Source organism: Xiphias gladius, chromosome 16 (assembly GCF_016859285.1).
Source record: "Xiphias gladius isolate SHS-SW01 ecotype Sanya breed wild chromosome 16, ASM1685928v1, whole genome shotgun sequence".
In the NCBI taxonomy this organism is placed as follows: Eukaryota; Metazoa; Chordata; class Actinopteri; order Istiophoriformes; family Xiphiidae; genus Xiphias; species Xiphias gladius.
Window position 1 is genome coordinate 15,342,573 of NC_053415.1, and position 19,918 is coordinate 15,362,490.

The 19,918-nt window shown below is 39.0% G+C and overlaps 1 protein-coding gene across 5 annotated transcripts in view; it reads right to left on the reverse strand.

Moving 5' to 3' along the window:
* The window catches only part of pde11a (phosphodiesterase 11a), a 41,599-nt gene that overhangs the window by 18,437 nt on the left and 3,244 nt on the right, over positions 1-19,918 (reverse strand). For 4 of the 5 annotated variants that reach the window (XR_005709050.1, XM_040147582.1, XM_040147580.1 and 1 more), the window contains exons 3-11: positions 10,236-10,325; positions 9,457-9,597; positions 9,220-9,284; positions 7,586-7,718; positions 5,953-6,028; positions 3,796-3,863; positions 3,604-3,696; positions 2,807-2,857; positions 60-206 (exon numbers count right to left, since the gene is read on the reverse strand). Coding sequence is in view for 4 of the 5 variants with exons in the window: in XM_040147582.1 (XP_040003516.1) it covers positions 60-206; positions 2,807-2,857; positions 3,604-3,696; positions 3,796-3,863; positions 5,953-6,028; positions 7,586-7,718; positions 9,220-9,284; positions 9,457-9,597; positions 10,236-10,325 (864 nt within the window). In the remaining variant the exon portion in view is untranslated. The remainder of the gene's footprint in view (positions 1-59; positions 207-2,806; positions 2,858-3,603; positions 3,697-3,795; positions 3,864-5,952; positions 6,029-7,585; positions 7,719-9,219; positions 9,285-9,456; positions 9,598-10,235; positions 10,326-19,918) is intronic. The other variant, XM_040147581.1, reaches the window with a different exon arrangement.

Sequence of the window (19,918 nt, forward strand, 5' to 3'; positions counted from 1 at the left end):
ACTGGGCCAACTCAGTCAAGTATTCAAAGCAAGTAGACAAAAAAAGCCAGTGGTCTTACCTCATAGTCAATCTTGAATTTCTGCACCATTCCCAACTCCATAAACATTCTCAGGGCAGCCGTTATCATGGCGTCAACATCCAGAGAGAAATCGTCAAAGGACAGCTTATCGATGCCCAGCTCGCAAACCAGGGGGATGTTAGCAGCCTTTTTCGTCATTGTAGTATAAAAACATCGGGGAAGAAAAAGAATATGAGAATATAAGTTCAGAGAGCAGAAGAGGTTGGAGAGGTCAGAGAATGTTGTGCCATTTTCAGATGATACATGGAAATAGGGAGACATGCTAATTAAGACTCTGAGGACCCATTCGAAGAGAGTTAAGATTAATGAGGGAGAATTTCAGTTATTTACTTTCAGAGCTCATTGACAAACATAGTAGTAATCATCAGCAGCTTTTTTTCATCATCAAACAAAAACACATGCGGGATTCCAATTAACCATATTTATACTGAAGCATCCATGTCTTTTTTCTTCAATGTGGTCTAATGACCACAACGAGCAGATATGTCCAGCATGTGTAACACGACCATTTCATGTAGTGTAACCTGCATCTCATTCCAATGAGTCAAAGCTCTCTTACAATTCTGTATCTGTGCAGTTTCAGTACAGTGCTGTCTGTCGTTTCTCGTTTCTCCTGTCTGACAGGCACCAGAGCCCAACGTTTCCCTCACAAATGTTTGCCTGTCAGGTCAGCAGGTATTCTCCTCTGTCTCGATTCACGTCCCCGGGTTACGAAATGTCAGCCAGGTTTGTTTGCCGCTGCTAAGGCTCTATATGTAGAGCAGTTATGAAAGAAAGTGGGGGAAACGCAGTAAGCAGAGCACGATGCTGGATGAGGGGGCTGAGAGATCACATGCGCACACTGAAAAGCAGGGTTCCTACTTCACGGTAATGGCCACAGGGGAAAGTCCTACACATGAAAGTGCGGGAAAATAGGTCATATCTATATTTCAGAAATGTCATGCCAATTAAAAATGTAGATATATTCATTTTTTCATCTTTATAAATAATGTATTGAGAATGATTGCCTATTGATTGGATTAACCCATTTCAAATACCATAATTAGTTTATTTTCATAGGGGAATACTCAGCCCATATTTATGCTTGCATGCTACCGCGGTTCTTTGGAGCAACTAGAGAGTTAAGTCTAGAAGACAGGCTGCCAATAATTCCTCTTTGTTGCCATAGATTTTTTTTCTTTCCCATTAAAGTTAATGAGATATTGTTATTTAATTTGAAAAATATATATCTTAATGAAAAGGCCCGTGAGCAAAACAAATGCATTGTGAGCTAAATTAACGAGATTTTACTTTCCTGTTAACCGCAGTTACATCTAAGTCTACTTTACTGCTGTTGCTTTGCTTCATACGTTTATGAAATGGAGGGGTTTAATAGAATCATAATGCACTTTTAATACTTTTATTTTCTTTAATATGTCCTGATTGAACAAAATATCAAGCTAAGACATTAAGGAATACATCTATTGAAGTAGGAGAACAATGAAGTTATATTATGGCAATTATCTGCACCACCAGAGCAAACCTGATAATCACAAATTGTAATTTACATCAAGAGTGTACACACACTGCAAACTACAGTAGAAAAACCACCAGAAAACGCCAGATCAGAAAGTATTCACACGGTTCCTTTTGGAAGGCAATGACAATCGATCTATTGTGTCATTGAGGTATGAGGACTTCAACTACTGAACTACTCCCAGTCACTAGGGTGTAAGAAATGACTCCACATTATCCCTCATCCTTTATTTTGTGGAAAAAGTGAAAAGTTGCAATTAGCCGATTAGCGACATTTGTCGTTTCATTAAAGGGAAAATACGTTTTATAACAGAAATAACGTTCTCCTATGAGATTTGTCGTAGTTTACAGGTTAAATTTATAGAAAAAGGCTGGCTATTCTAGATTGCTCTTACTGTCAACAAATCCCACAAAAAGACCCCAAAAAACTTTTAGGTGTTTTTCCTAAAAACAGCTGGGCATTGTAGTTTTAAGCAAACCTAACTCAAACAGGACTAAACAGTGCATTATGTGGACTATTTTCAGCTGCAGATTAAAGGTTCCACTTCGAAGTTTTCTTTTAAACATAACAAAAATAAACAATACAAAAAAATTATGTTTACATGCAGTGTTTCCTACCAAAATGCAATGTATACATCACTGAGGTCTACCAAATGTGTCGAAAGCTTTTTCTTCCCCATAAAACTTAAAATATAAAAGTAAAATATTTTATATTGTGCATTGCTGACGTCCATGTTTGCTTGCTCGCGATCTTCCTTTTCTCTGCCTTTGTTGGGGCATTGCTACATTTGCTGGTGCACTACTACCACCAACTGTTGATCAACAAAATGGTGACTTTAACACACATTGGGTGCTCTAGTGAGTTCTTCCCATAGCAGGATGGTGTATGTGGTCTCAAAATAAAAATAAACATACAACGCCCATATTCCTGGTAATGAAGGGACAAATCTCCCAGTGGCTCACTGATGTTTTTAACAATGTAGGTCTATGGCACAGAGGGATAAGTTATATCAGGTTTTGGCTAGACAGGCCATGTTGCTGCTGTGACAGGATAAGGCTTTAAGAACAAGCAATGTCTTGAGTTGTGACTTTAATATCTGTGTTGAGCTCAGAGTTAAAAAACTGAATCCCCCAGACTACTGTAACTGTTGAGAGAAACAAATGGGTTTGCTGAGACAAATGTAATGAAGGCAACTGTGAATATCTGTTACCTTGAATTTGTCAACTTCAGTCTTGGAGCAAGTAGCATGGTAAGACAGAACCTGTAAAAATAATGACATAGTGTCACTCAAGGTGTTTTTCAAATCATTAAAACAACCAGTAGGGCTCTAGGAGAAGCACAACTGTGGCTAAGGGGGAAAATACTGCACATTTGTATTACTGCATTTCAGTGGATCTTCCAGATGAGGAAGTTAAGACTGGCCTCTGCAACAGTCTACAAGAGCGGAAACGTCAGCCCCGATTCCATCGCCATGTTCCCTTCATTTCCTAAGAGAAATACCTCGCACAGGCCTGCGCTTGCTTATGTGATCATAAACACTCATGTTTATTCAGTGCTGCCAGAAGCAATACATCTACATATTAGTGCATTCTGTGCTAACTATATGCTACTAGAATGCACCTGAAAGCTCCCTATTGTAATGTAAGGACATACTGTAAAGGCTGAGTAGTGCTGAATGGTTACATACTGGCGGGCAGATGAGGGATTGCTTTTCACTGCCTCTCATTAATTTTCAATAAACCTTTGTGAGAAGGTTATCTACAAAGAGAGATCAGCACTTTTTTTCATGCGTACATTCTTGTGGAAATATGAGACTAAAAAAAAGGAGCCAAGCACAAAGACCCCTGAGAGAGAATAAGTCAGAAGAGGTTTTATGTTAGCCATGCAGCCATGCAGCAGCCCCCCCGAAATGTGTGTGTGTGTGTGTGTGTGTGGGGGTGCATTTTTTTTTTTTTTTTTTTTCGAAATGTGATATGAGGCAGGAAATTGATTGAGATGTGTTCTTACATCCAAAGCCACAGATTGCTTGGCCCAAGACTTCTTCACCTGGTCGTACATGATGGTGTTGTTGATGCCCAGTCCACAAAAGATCACAAACGCCTAAGAATAGAATAAAACACAGAGACACTTAACTATAACAGCTTCCGATACGCCCACAGGACACTTTGTGTAGAAAACATATAGATGCAAGTGTAATACCTCAAAGAGACGCTGGTCTGCGTCATCAAATGGTTTCCCATCGAGTCTGTTCAGCACTTGAGCGACACCTGTTACACAAAGTCAATTTAACCATACAATTGGAACTTAACAGTAATGTTTTAAGCTCGATATTGGCAAGGCTCTGGTGCATATAACCTGCAACCAATTAAAAGAGGATCAAACCCACACACGCCATGTCATTGACTAACATGCATTATTAATGAAAATTGAGCAGAGACACAACATCAAACTATATTAAAAATCTCAGTAGACTTGTTGAAAACGGAGTCCAAAGAGTACAATGTTACATATAAGTATTATAATGACACGTGGTTATGTAAGATGACAAACATATAGCACCGATGATGCTGGAATTCAGTGTTGCTCTTTAGGGGGAAATTCAGTCATTGTCCATAATGCTGCAAAGCCCCTTTATATGACAGCAGTATTCCCTGTTTCTGTTTTCATCAAACTGAAAACAGAAAAGGCTTTGTTGATAAAGCTCTAACATTTAATTGACAGAGACTTACTTTTCTTGTCACTGAGAAATTAAGCTAAAAAGTAATTACACAATACATTACCATTTTTATTTATCTCTAGGAGGTAAACAAACCTGCCATGGTGACATTTTAATTTCAACGTATAGCTGGAAATCCACAGAGGTGAACGGATTAGTGCTGTAGCTAAGAACAATTTTTATTGTGGTGTCGTTGAATTTAAAATACAGGGCTGACGTCTTCTCAGATGTATTATTGCTCTCTCTGTAATGAGCTTGCAGTCTTTGATGAGTTGTAGCAGAGGTGGCCCCAAGTATACGCAAATTAAATGGCTGCTTAGAGCCCCGTGACCATCACATAATCTTTAACTACACCTCATTCCACTGTCACAAGTGTTATTTGCCATTATCATAAAAATCTTCTGAAACCGTAGTATTGCAATAATTTAATGCTCCATTATTAGTTTTAACTTAGATGACCCATAGTGTTGTGTGGCTGTGCGGTGCAGTTTCTTCGCTGGGTGTGTTGGGCTGAGACGGGGTCGAATTCTGCCCTGGGCCAGACCTGACCTGCAACCAGCTCAGCGCTACATCAATTTACTTATTTCAAACTTACCTAGTTGTGATGTGCTGACTTTATGAACTAAAATTTGGCAGGCTGGCTCTCTCTGTACCACCATCTACATCTCCATTTTTTTCAGCAATTCAAACAGAATCCAAAATGAAAAAGGTAAAAGCAACATTTTTTATAATCTTTTTAGGTATTTGAAACATGAATCCCCCAATGAACACCAAGTAGTACCAGCTACGTTTATTACAGTGAATTTTACGGCATATTGCTAAAGGACGTGCTAAAATTGATTTTACTCACATTTGATATTTGACACTAAACCTTATTACTGTGTGGTTGTCACAACAGTAATTCTTGTGGTTATATTCTGAAGGCGCTGGTTATAACCTTGGCAGATGCCACAAGGACATTTGTTGTCTAACTGAATGTGTCCTTGACTTGAGAATTTCATCTCCTGCTTCTTTCTTTGTATAATGATTTTTCACTCCAGATCCTCAGGTGCCACCCACACACACTGCATTTCTTTTCCCCCTTCACTGTTTCTGTTCTTCCTCTTCCCTCTCCCCTGCCCAGCAAATGCACTTAAACCTACGCAAAAAATATATGAGTACACATGGACATCGCACACAAGCACACACATACACACACACAGGCACACACACACACACACAGGTCCTAACCAACCATCTGCGGCAAATATGCTGATCCATTTGCACTCAAATAAAACTGATGACTTCCTGTGTCAAATCTTGCTGGACCAAGTGGAGGTGCTTTCCCAATTTGGTGTGGAGGAACTGAGTCGGCCGGCGGAGAGGCCTGACCTCAGCTCCATCCAACACCTTTGATGAGAACTGGAAACCCGACTGTGAACCAGACCTTAGCACTCAACATCAGTGACAATGCCACCAATGCTCTTGTGGCTACATGAAAGCAAATCTCTGCAGCACTATACTTGTCCACATACTTTTGGCCATATAGTATAGTGCACCTCTCTAAATTGATTCTCCTTCTGCCAACATATGCAAAGTTCATAATTGATTAATGTTATATTTATATATAAGAAACAAGAAAGGACCATTAGTTAACTTACCAATGATTTGGTGGTTGCTGTTCCATATAGGAACACAAAGCACAGAGCGGATGTGGAAGTCCGAGAACTGGTCGGCCTAAAGAGAGTGAGAGTGTGAATACAGACTGATATGAGGATTACCATCCACCCACATAAAAAAAAACACATTTCCATGCACTGTGCTCAGCATTATACTCTTGTTTTAGCTTTAGGTATAAATGAGACTGGGTATCGAAAAATGTTTCCATATCACAAAACAAGCTATTTGAAAGCATCACCTTGGGTTTCAGGAAATTGTGATGGACATGTTTCACTATTTTCTGATATTTTATGGACCAAATGATAAATAAATTAATCAAGAAAATTTACTGGTCAATTAACTCATAAAAATAATTTTAGTTGCAACCCTTCCTGTTTACTTGCTTTTAATCTGATATTTTCCAATTAAAAATAATATTTTTTTCCACATTTTAAACTGTATCTTATTTAAAGAAAACTGCTTCCTATCCCATTGTATTACTACAGCATTTAACACTGATGCATTTGAGACATATTTTAAAAGTATGTTTATATTCTTAAAGGTATTGAGGTATTGAAAGAATGTATGTGTCGAGTGTCAGCACTAGTATTGACAGATTTAAAATGATATCCTACTCTCCAGTATCAAATTATATTTTCTCCACTTAAGTATGAACTACGCATACATGCCTCACCTCTAATGGAGTAGCAGCTCTACTTGGAAATATAAGAACAGGAGGATGCATGGTACAGTATGAACCCTTAAGGCTCTTTCAAAGCAAAAATCAGCAAGTTGCAGCCTCTATTCATTTCAGTGAGAGCCTGCTGGTTGCCTGTCCGCCCGACCAGGCGATAATGGTAGTGCCCTAAATGTGTGCACGTTATCTGTTTTTCTGCCTCTGCTACTTAAGTTTGACCATGTCAAACTTTCGCTGCCTGTAGCTGGATGCAGAGCGGAGTGCAGTGCTAGCCGCCGTGGGATTCTATTTGAATCTATACAGCATCAGCCCCGGCCGCTGTGGTTATCGCTTCCTGGTTCGAAAGGGCCTTTATCCTACAGAGATCAATTAACAGCTGACATAACGCAAAACCGGGTAGTACGTAATTTCTCATCGTGTGGTGCCAATAAGAAAAGATTCAATGCCGTTTATAAAGAAGTACTGCATCAAAGGCAACTGGATTTAATGTTTGGTCTTGAAGACATTTCCAAGAGGCTTCTTCAGTTCTACTGACTGATGCCCATTTTGATAGTTGTGAGTTCTGTGAGTCCATAAGATCACATCAGACCAGACATCACGCGACGTAATGTCAAGACGGCAATATAAACTGATAAACAGCTCAGGGATGGGTGTTACAGTTTGACATCACAACATTGCTTCCCAGGTGGTTTCATGGCAATTAATAAATCCCATTTGACCTCACTGACTTGCATGTGACACCAAGGGGTGAACATCCCGTTGCGGTTTAAACCGCCACACCCAGCCAGTGGGACTGAAGCGGCCTCCTGGATGGAGGGTGAAACGTATTCAACACCAGGCAGTCTAGCTTTGGCGTCATACTTGTAGATGTAAATTATACCTGGATGACCATTAATTGTCTCCTGCTCATTTTGCTCAGATGAAGCCCCTGTGTTTACCTCAGCATCAAAGCGAGGATCCTGATAGGCGTCGCTAATGTTCACAGGCAGTCCTGTGGATGCTACCAGCTCTGCAATACTGTTGTTGATGAGCCAGTCTGAGTAAGATGACTTCTCCATACTGTCTTTGAAACTGGGGTGAGAAAATGAAGAGGGGAAGATGACAAAAGAAAAAAATAGGAGAAACAGTTTTGAACCAAATTTGTACACTTGCTTTTATGCTTTTTTTCCAGCACACTCCTTTAGTTGATAACTTATCATGAAAAAAAAGAAACACCCTTTTTATTGGATTCAACTAAAAAAGGTTTTATTCTCTATCGCACCTGAGCTGCAAGCTTGCAAAAGGACACTTTTATTTCTCCACGTGGACACTCTTTTACGTGACTTTCATTTAATGAACTTCTCATACAGTGCATATCAGTAAGCTTCTCCTGCAGCTTATGAAGTAATGAAAAGTTAATTGTGCGATTGTCTTCCTCATTGCCAAACACCCCCACACTCTGCCACAAAAACACCTGCAGCCCTGCTCAGGCTTCCCATTCACATTTAGTGCAGTGGGCTGTCGCTGACTTTTTACCTTCAAGCACAACAAGGGAAATGTTCAATGTGGCTCATTTTGTCTTTCCACAATAGAAGGAAGATGGAGAGACCCTGATGTCAGATCTTTTGAACCCCTTTGATCTAGTGATATGGCTGTGTGTGGCCCTGACGCCCACCCACAGTGCGGCATGGAATAAACTTCAATTGTGAGATGGCAAGATACCTTACCTCCTTTTTCTTGCTGTCTCTCTCTCTTCATTCTCTGTTTCTCTTCTCTGTCTCATGTCACAGACACACTAGCAGCACTGTACACTTTATCCTCCCCACGGGGGCGGCTCAGGATTGTAAGGCACATTAGAAAACCTACAGTATGCTCGCTTTTTGACACCAAATTTATTCACCTAGTTACACTCATAAATCTTGCACAGCAGCTTTTGTTATTCAGATTCAGTTTTATTACTTCAAATCAGAAACTGGCTTTTTATTTAGTATGTGACACCAAAAACACAGGCCAGAAGGGAGTGTGTTTTGTCAGAAAGACTAACTTGGCCAGTTGAGCAGACTTACATTTCTATGATTACTTCTCATCTCTTACTATTTGTATTTCTTGTGTTATGATTACTGCTGCGGTTATCACTACTGCCTTGAAGTGACCGCATCAGTTATGGCAAGTGCAGGACTCTAGGGATAATTTGTCTCCCTTTCAGGGTTGGTTTTCATCCATAAACATCCTACACAATATTAAGCCTCTCTTTCTCCACTCAGCCATGCCTAGCAGTGGAGAGAAGCAGCAAAGCCCAGTTCATTAGGGCTCCTACAGTACACCTTCTATTTAGAATTAGCATATTATTCCCACAGACCTACAGAATGTTCAATTTTTATACTTCCTTCATTTTTTGTCCTTGATGGAAGCTTTACAGATTCAAACAAGGCTATTTGCAGAATTTACAGGTGCCGTGGTGCAAAAGGCAGGCAAAGGTGGAGAAGGTTACTGGAGTGAGAAGATGGAAAACTGGAAGCAAAGCTATTTTTTTCATCAGCCCATATGTTACTGAGGAGTGGAGTAGATTTTATGACTGAAACACCATACATACCTGCTTTCAGTGTCTGCACTACACTTAGGGGACAGTAGCTCAAACGACTTGGTGAACTTCACCACCTGAGAGATTTGAAAACAAAAGAAATTGCTAAAGCTTTTGGAAAAACTGCATGGAGCTACACAGTAATTGCTGGCAAAAACTAAGAGACAGAAAGAACAGACATTCACATGCGCAAATGTACAGACAGACAGACACACACACACAGCCGGACATCAGAGAGAAAAACAGTACCGGTGACTCAATGTCCTCCAGCAATTGAACAGAGCAGCGCTCGCACTTAAGCAATGTCTGGGCACGGTGCATGATCTTCCTGACAATCTTCTCCAGGTCAGTCTGCTCTTCAAATAGGTCATTGACTACCTCCAAGAGTGCCTGAACACCAGCAACAAAAAAAAGAGACACCACTAGCATTATTCCCAACAATCTGAACCTCAAGCTGTTGTAAAACCCACTCAATAAGAAATCTGTCAGCAACTAGTAATAGGGACCCTCTAAATAATGGTTTGTCGCGCTCAGCTGGTATTGCATGATTATCGTTATTATCCTTAAACCATAAACCAAGAGGATGATATAACATGATTATTTCCCCAATAAAAGTCAATTAGGCCCTTTATCTAAGGCAATGCCAATCTAATTTAAAACACAAGCACATAAAAATCATATGGTGTAAAGGGAGATCTCCTCATTTCTCTCCTCTGTTCACTGAGCTGTGTTCTCATTATGTTCTCTTCCATCACAGATCAATGTGTGACATGAATTAGAGCATCTCTTTACATTCCCTAGGAGATTTAGACCATGGCCCAGGCCCTCATCTGGATACAGGCCCATCCCCTCTACAGATCCAGAGAAATTGTCCAAGCAGGGCTGCATGCTGCTCCATGATCCCCGCTGCAGTGGCAGCAAGCGGGCTGCTGATCAATACTCAGCCTCAATGTCAGCATCAGGGGGGAGGAGGTGGGGGGTGAGGGTGGTGGGGGGGTTGGGGGGGCTTGCTGGCCCTGCGGCCTTACCCGACTCCTGTCATACTCCTTCCTTGAGGCGGCAAAGAGCTGAGCGTTGGAGATCGCAATGCCACAAAATGGCAGGTACATCTGCAGCACCTGTGGACATATTGAACACTGTCATTACTGAGCTACATTCAGAAAAAAACAGGGTTATTTACCAAAATGCTCTCAGATGTCACAAGCACAGCTATTGCCGTATGTACATACATTTCCTGAGCTGCCCAAAAACCTAAAACTTAAAGACTTTGGGAGTTTTGCTTTTTAATGTAGCTATGTAACCATCGTTGAAAAGTGACATGCACCTGTCACATTTTTTGAAATAATTTTACTCTCTGGAGTTTTTCCCCTCTGGCAGCACTAACAGAACTGTTTTTTTATGTGTAGTTCTCCATTTTGTTTGAATCATGCAAGAGCATGCGCACAATGCAATACACAGTCCTTCCAATGGTTTCACGCTGTTCCACTCATCCACAGATAGCAGCAATGCACAAAGAAGCATATGAAGGAGCCAACAAAGGCAGTGAAGAAGAAGAACACTGAATGTAAACATAACTTTTGTTTACAAGAAAACTCCACAGGGCACCTTTAATGTTGTCATGTTATATCTTAGAACTGGCTATGAAACAACAAGAAAAAGTGAGTAAGTAATATTTTCGTCCAAGAAAAACTTAGCTTTTGAACTTGAACAAATAAGAAATGGCCTTTCATTGGCATCATTACTTGCTAGGACAAATAAATCAATTCAACTGGCATTTTACCATTTGACTGAATAGCCTGACTTACTTGCGCTTTGGGCTGATAATATAAATTCCTTTTTTCACTCCTATTTTTTTCACATAAATAATGTAATCACTTGATGTGGCCTAATGACTATATTTAGTATGTATCCCGAAATCGAATCAACGTCCCACTTCTTTGGAATCGAACTACATTTCCTTCTTCCTCACCATTGTTGATTCATCGCGAACAGCAATATGCAGGCAACCTCTACAGAAGATGCAGAGAGGTGGCTGAACCGCATTCTTCTAAAGACAGCTGGGATGTGAATACACAGGTTGAATTCTATACGACTACAATTACTCCACAGTGTGGCCTTATCTGAGAGACACCCAGCCCCCATAAGATGGAATCAATAGAATTTAGGTTGTGTGCTTCCTTACTCTGCCTCTTTGTTTAGTTATCTATCTTCAGCATCTGGCTGCTGTGTAAACAACACAATCAGTACAACAAACCCACTAATATTTACCCGCCTTCAGTGCGACCTGAGGGTACGGACACTACAACAATACATGAATGGGAAGTTACTCAGCTGTGGCTGCTGATACAGGGATAGCTCTTTCACCTTTCAGAAAAGATAATGTATCAGTTACTCATCAGCCACAAATGAACATGTGAGGAACACAATTCCTACAGCACTGTGTTGAAAATTTGAAGCTTGTAAAAATCTTGTTTTTTTTTTTTTTTTAACTAGTCTACAGGTTCACAGCCTTGAGTTGGGGCTCCCAAGAGGAGTGATGTTATGTGCAGTCGGAGGGAATTAATTGACTAATATTGGCTATTTATGTTTGTTTGATATACTTGTATTTAAAACATACTAATATTTAAGTATAATACATTTGGGGCTTACTCTGTGCTCTTACAATTGATTAATAAATTCACATGACAACCTGACAACTCTAATTGCTGGGTTCACCATCATCGTAGACCTAAAATGGCATCACAGCCTAGAAAAGGCTGAGAAACCCTGCTCTAATTGCTACATTTTCTCTTAACAATCAAACAGGTCTCCCGGGTTAGCTACTGTACATGTAATTAATTTCTCACTCTGTATTTCAATGGCAGTGGGGCTACCTGAATTTAAATAGCATGTTGGAAACAGCAAGAATGGATTGTTCATACTAAAGAGAGACTCCAATGTAAAAGGAGCAAAAGAATGAGGGAACATATACATAAAATGGTGGAGTAGGAAAACCTACATGTTTTTATAAAGAAATCAGTCTATAAATCCTCAGCAATCTGTAAACTGGATCTTATAATGAGAGGGAAACAGAAGCTTTGTCACTCTACTGCTGAATGTACATGTGTTTGACTGGTTTTATAGTTTCGTTTTGTGTCCTGCTGTATTTTGAAAGGACCACAATGGAAATAAGCTATTTGGCTTTACTTTGTTTTTATCCTCAATGATTGTAACCACTGACAAGCAAGATATAGTATTGTGCTTATATAGCAGTGCATTTTTTGAATCATTAAATAAATTCAATCAATCAACACCATCAAAAATAGCATTCTTCTGCTCTGGCACTGATGAGCATAGTATGATACTGATTAGAATTATGCTCAATGCAAATTAAATCACTAAATTAAAACCATTTCTAACGGTAACGTGATATGAAATATTACTCTGCCATGCTAATAAAAAAAAAAATACTTTATGCACCTCATTCAGTCATTTTACATAATCAAGCGCCTTACGCAACAGTTTTTTCCAGACACAGAAAACTGATGACGCTGAGCAATAAGCTCATACATAATGCTATTTCTGCTGTCCTTTGGAATTCTCTAATAATGATCTTTCAGAAAGGCAGTGGCCATCAATAGCCTCAGCAGGAGAAGATTCATTAGCAAGCTGGACTTTGGGGATCTGGCTATGGATCTGCCTGTGGAACTAACAAGCAAACCCAAGAAAAGCACTGCTTTCTCTAATTACATTCTGTCAGGCAGACCATTATACAGGGCTGCGTTACAAACAAGACGTTTTTGCCTGTGGACGGACCAGTAAAGAGCGTTTTAATAACGAAACTAACTGGCCAAGGCCTCAGGGACAGTCAGTTCCTCCAACCTCAATGACTGCCTTTTGCACAACTGGAATTTCATATGAGGCAAACCAAGATAAATGACATAGCCAACACTTTCTTTCTCCTCTTGACCCGTAAATAGCAACTACTAGCTGATATAAAATGCTGTGCTCACTTTGCACGTGGAGTAAGGTGAAGCCATTGTCGTTTTGCCAAGAACTGCTCTCAGGGGAAAAGAATTAAGCTCTCCATTTTCTCCAGTCTCATATGGGACTCCCTAGCTTGTGTCAGCAAAGTGCATTGCAGTTTTGCATAATACACTTAGCAATGATCGCTTCTTTTTAAGGTGACATCAACTATTTATGCAACAGGAATCTACACCTCAACCACTTTCAAAAAGTAAGCCACTGTTATATATTCAGAACATGAATAGCTACATAAATAGCAACATGAATTACATAATAATTACATATAATAAAATATACTTCACAAATCAGGCAAATTGAATGATCTTTTTCCCTCCTTTATACAGTATTATGATTTATAAATGATAATTTCATACAACCAAACTTAACATTTGGACTATACTGAACTGGCTGTAATGTATGGGTAATAACACAAAACAGCTAATAAACACCGTACCACACCAGTAGTGCTGCTCGATAGCTATTATCCATAAATAATTAAATTGTTCTACACATTGCAGGCACATGGAAAAGAGCCAGGAGCAAAAGAGAGGTCACAATAACTAAGCAGCAGATGTTGCACCAGTGCAGTAACATCAAGACTGATAATGTTTTGTAAACACTTACTGCTCCTCTGATGAATTTTACTGTGGCCATTAAGAATCCTGGAAACTTTACTACTGGATTGATTAAACCTTTCAAATTATAATAACTCTTTTGAGGTTTTCTTGTGCTTTGTAAACAAGTTAGCACAAAACCTAAAAAGAAATACGTCCTTTCTCTCAAAAGTTAAACTGTAATATGTTTGGTGATGCGGGACAACAGCATCGTAACAAAGAGTGTTTTGTGTGTTTTGTGGCAAAAAATTGCAACACTCGTGTCTTCCAAATCAGTGTTATCTAAATTGGTTACTATAGTTATTGTCTTTAAAATTACGATGCAGTGTAACAAAGCAACACACCGCAATGTTCAGATCAAAGAAAAAAAAAAACTCATTTAATATAAAATACAGATTAAAAATGCAATTTGAAAAACTATACATGAAACATTTGTTTATATTAATTACTTATGCAACAGGTAACTCATTGAAACTATAGTGAGATCTAGAATGAAAACTGTCCCAATCTTGTATTAAGACCAGACAGTTAAGGTTGATTTAGTCATTGAATTTATTCAGGAGAGCATCGAGGGAACCTCATTATCACCAGTTTACTGGCACCGCTCTTGGCAGGGATACAAGGTTGTTCACACATGCTAATTTCTCGTCTGAGAAAATTAGCGTCATCAATAAACTTCAATACGTAAGAATTAGGTAATAATGGAATTTACTAATTAAAAGCAGAGTGCAGTTGCACCATTCATGTTGTGATAGTTGGGATTTATTTGCATGTAAAAGACCTGGAAATGTAACCACTGAAGGTAACCTTGTATTCCACTCAGAAATTCGAGAAGCAAAATCTGGTCTGTCTCAGATGTAACTAGGATACAGATTGTCTGTATCTGAGCTGCTCCTCTCATAGTTTTCTGTAGTGGCAATTGCTAAAATCAATGTTTTTCCAAAACTGTGACTATGGGAGGTATTAAGTAAGGTACTACATACAGACATTTCTTAATTTATTAGCAGACCATCCTACAATCTAAAATATAACCTAACCTTTCTGACTCTGATTTATCTCTTCTGTCAGACTTAAAGCAAAATTAGCCTATTTGACTTGGAAGAACAGCAGCTAATAATTCAAGATCCATGGTTAACTTTTCAATTTGCAACACTTTACCTTTGATTTTTTTAGTGTTTATCAGACATTCCCTTCAGATCTCACATATCATAATGATAACCGTTACGTAAGAAGTGCCAACAAGAGTGAATATGATTTCAGGTATCTCTTCTGCCTTCAAAAGTCCGTGCTTATTCTAGAAATAGAGGCGATCCTTGAAGGCCTCAGCAAAGTGTGTCAATGGACGAAATCCTCCATTGGCAAAAAAGGAAAATCATTTGCACTGTATGTTGAAAGGTTACAGACTTTACCCCTTATAATGATCTTCTCCAAGCAACTGCTCTCTGGGCAGTGACACACAGTTCATCATATCAATGTCAGTTCAAAATGAATGCGGCCAATCAGAATAATGCAGTAGCCTTTTTACATTGAGGTGGATGCATCGATGTCTTTCAGACACTCAAACCAGATTATTGAGACTCAAGTGCGTTCCACTATTTTTTCACACGGCCATCGTTGAGGTGTTCACCATGTATTTAAAAACATGTATCATGGCTTGATGTTACAGTTTCAGTCTTTTCAGTATAATGTTAATGTTGGATTGATGTCTAATAAAATTAATGTTTAATTTATATTCAGATGGTAGTGGCATTGGTCGGTATCTAACAGTTAAAAGCAAAAAATAAATGATAATTGAGATAGTCTAATACAAAGTATGGTGACACAAAAACATCCAAAATGTTTTTAAAAATATAAACCATATATTTTAAATCACCAATAAAACATATATTCTGCTATTGCAGTTATTGATATTATATCAGTGAAGCTAATATGGGCTAATAATATCACGGCAACAATCTATAGGTCAGGCTTTCATCCAGAGACAAAGGCAAGGACTACACGTCATGCTTTCTCCACAAACAATGCCCCTATTCCACCCAGTTCTTGGTTTTGATTTGAAATTGTCTTGTTTTTTTTTGTTTGTTTGTTTTGTTTTTTTACACTAAACGGTGTATTGTACACCTCATAGGTGCACTTCGCCAACATACTTATACAATGCATTCTCATGAACATCTAGTCTTTACCCACATACTGGCCTCTGATTGAAAACATTGTTCCGTGTTATAAAATCTTCTCTTGATTTAAGAGGATATTTGTGACCTTTTGCAGTCATATAAAGAACTCTGTAAAAACCAGTTTGGTATAATGCACTGTATACATTTGACTTGATCTGATATCCTGCAGCAATGCATTAAAAACGTGACTTCAAGAAGAAATTGTGTCCTCTCTTCTTTAGCTGTACATTGGGGAAATCGTGTGAAAGTGGTTATTATAGTATTGCTCCGAGCCAATTTGACAGGGAGTTTGGCAACCAGAGGGAGCACAGCAGTGAAGGGAGAATGCTATTTGCCAATCAACTCACACAGATGTGAAATTGTTTTGGCAGATGGAACCTACATGGGGGAAATTGCATCTTATTAGGAAAAAATTTATGAAAATGCCTACCTGTGAATAATACATTTCATGCAAAAATGTATTAAGAGGCATGCGAAGTGAAAGAAAAGCTAAATCAAGACAACAATCCAAGATATAGAGATAGCAGGAGGAGGTCAGCTTATACGCTTAAATTTAGTAAATAGGTATATTCTTCCACAGATGATAATGAGACAGTGCAATTATACATGGGTTGAACCATTATCCAAGCTCCCCAGAAGAGTCCAATCCAATCCCAGGGTATCAACAGAACACAATTAAGGCAGCGTGGGATTTAAAATCAGCCATATAATGTGTTTAAACAACATTTCTTTTCATAAAGGTACACTAAAGTTTTTAATGACATCTGCTATTGCAGTATCCTTTAATGCTTTGAAAACCATGATACATCTTCCCAGCCTCTTCCATAAAAGCAGAGCTGCAGCTGTGCTGTGCAGGGAGCTTAGTGTGATGCTAGCATTGCATTTCATTACTAATTCAGCTGTAGCCATCACAAGCATTAGTGTGATGTTAATGCAATGTGAAACGCACTCAGAACAAGGGAAAAAGAAAAAAGATCCCTCATCTGCATCTGTTATGAACAATGGAGAGAATCTAGAGATGGAATTTTTTTTTTGGAGAGCTCCAATGGCCAAAAACATACTACAGATAAAAAACTACAGTCATTTGCTACAGTGAAACCTGACTCTAAAAAAACCCCCAGAAACTACTAGCCTTGTGCTTTCATGTTTCATCTTTTCTACACTTTAGGGGCTCATAGCTGCAATAGCAGAACAAGTCAATATGTTTTGTCACTGACTTTCTGCAATATCTATTCAGGCGTGCCAATGGACAAACACGTGCTCCTTGTGCATCTCTGAAGATGGTAATAAGCGAAATAAACAACCCCTGAGAAGCAGAAGACTATCTGGATCAGAGCAAGATGTAACACCCCCACCTACTGTTTGACATATTATATTTGTATAATATATTTCATTCACTAACATCTGTGTCTTTCTGTTTACAGGTCAAGCTGATTCACAAAGGAGTAAAATTCTGAATGGTGGTCATCCAAGAGCATTCCTCAGTCCATTTAGATTATATATCTCATCAACAACACAATATCTGTTGAAAAAATGGCAGCAACGTTACTCCACTTTTTGTCCCATTCACACAGGTACACACATTCCCACCGGGAGGCTGCCTGGTACCAGTCTGATCTGTGGGCCACTGAGCAGCTCCACTGGAATGGTTGGGGTACCCCACACTCCGCCACATGCCCTGTTTTGCTGGCATTAACTCTTTGGCAGCCATTCAAAATCACTTAAACAGTGAAATCTAAACGGTGACACTAAATTAAAGACGGACGCCCAGCACACAAGTAAAGCCGTAACCAATTACAGATTCAGAAAAGCTTGTATTATGTTGTTATTCTTGGTGGTAATAACACAGGGTCCCGGCCCCTTGGAGGACACTGCCTTAGGAGACTGGATGATGCTGAGAAACAACTTATGACCCAGCTAGAACCTGAGCACCGGGACTCTTGCTAAGGGCAAATATGCTTCATGTCAGACAAGTGAGTTGGGTGAATTCTTTAAATAATATATTAGTTACATTCAGACTGGACACAGGAACAAACAGAGAAAGAGCAAACCTTGCCTGCTGTTTATCAGACAACATATGTGCAGTTAGTGTTTCTTGTAAAATATTCTGTTTGACGAGAGAGGATGCAAGAAGAAAAGACAGATGTGACAGCAGAGCATGAGCTACATTCAAACGCTGAGGACAATATGTGATGATGCATCCCGGGTAAGAGTGCTTGTCTGTCCTAATGAAGGCATTGCTTTTTCAGCGTTATCACGGAAAAATATCTTATCCCACACAACACATAAAATATGATTTAAATATAAAATGAAACAACAACCAAAGTCTCCAAAACCATCCCTGTAAATACACATGACAAAAGTGCTTAAATATTTTTCTGACCACATATCTTTGAGAATATATAATTCAAATTATGTCACATAGTATGAATTACTTGATGTTTGTGACAAGTTTCAGTTTTCAGAAAAAAAGAGTGTGCTAACTGACTTTCATTCCCAATTGAAGAGTTAGTACAGAATGAACATAAATAAAGTAAAATTGAGTTTTTCTAGACTAAATTTCCCAAATAGTGACTCTAGCAATGATACTTAATCAAAATACTCTCAGATCATGAAGCATTACTTTTCTAGACTAAAAAATATGGCTCTTCTACCATCACAGTATAGTGCTGTCCTCACAGTTCCCATTTTCATTGTACCTATATGAAAATTATTTGAAAATACTTCATTGCCCTGTTAATTCATAACTGTATACATGATATAACACATATTGATTTGAAATATGCTTTTTTTTAGATTACTATGGAAAAAATGCAAAAAAAAAACCCAAATCAATACTTTAGTTACTGTATTAATGAAAGCATAAAACAAAGAAATTGTAAGAACTTGTAAGAAACTGTCATCAATCAGTCATAATAACCAGCAACAATGAAAGAACTCTTCCATAGCATGTTCCATGCTTGCAGGCCACAATGCAAATCGCAACCTGTGAATGGGACAAAATATGAGAAAAATCCCCTCTTTACTTCAGAGAAATCCATCTTTTTTTAAAATATATCTGCTACTGCAAAGATGTGAGTATAACAACACTGACAGCAATGAAAAATGACCGTTCACATCACTACAGCCCTGCTGGGCTTGTGTACCGCTAACACCGCAAAACAGTATTTGGCCTCAAAAAAAACTGAGCACCAATGCCACACATGAATCATGAAGACACAGAGCATACAGCCCTGCTCTTTCCTCTGCACTTCAACTCCCTGTGCTGCAATAATAACAAGACTAAAAGTCTCAAGCCACGCTAGCAGCTCTGTAAAGCTGTATTTGGGAACCACTGTGCCTAAGTGCTAGTGTCAGCATGACAACGTGCTCACAATGACACCGCTAACACGCTGATGGTTAGCAAGTAACGTCATCCACGGCCACCGTCTTGGTTTCGCGTGTTAGAATGCTAACATTTGCTACTAATGTGGACGGGAAGGTCATTATTTTTGCAGGTATTTGTTCATTAACCAAATTAGTGGACAAATTTAAATTTAGCTGATGGTGGCGCTAGAGGAAAACTCAGGCTATCACCAGAGTTATCACATGTCATTTAGCGGGGAACATTAATGTCTGTCCCAAGAGCCGTTGAAACATTTTACAGTGAACAAAATACGTCAACCAGTTAGTGGCTCTAGATGCAAAGTCAGGGGATCACCAAAGTGATGAGGACACTTTGTCAGGGAACCACGGATGTCTGTACCAGAGTTTGTGCCAATCAACAAGGTAGATGTGAGGCTACGAATTTCACATGCAGAGATATTCCACACAAACTGAAAAATGTCAACATCGTGGTGGAGCTGGAGGAAAGGTTGTGAGATCACTCGTCGTTGTGATTCATCCTCTGGGGAGTCTAAATATCTGTACTAAATGGAC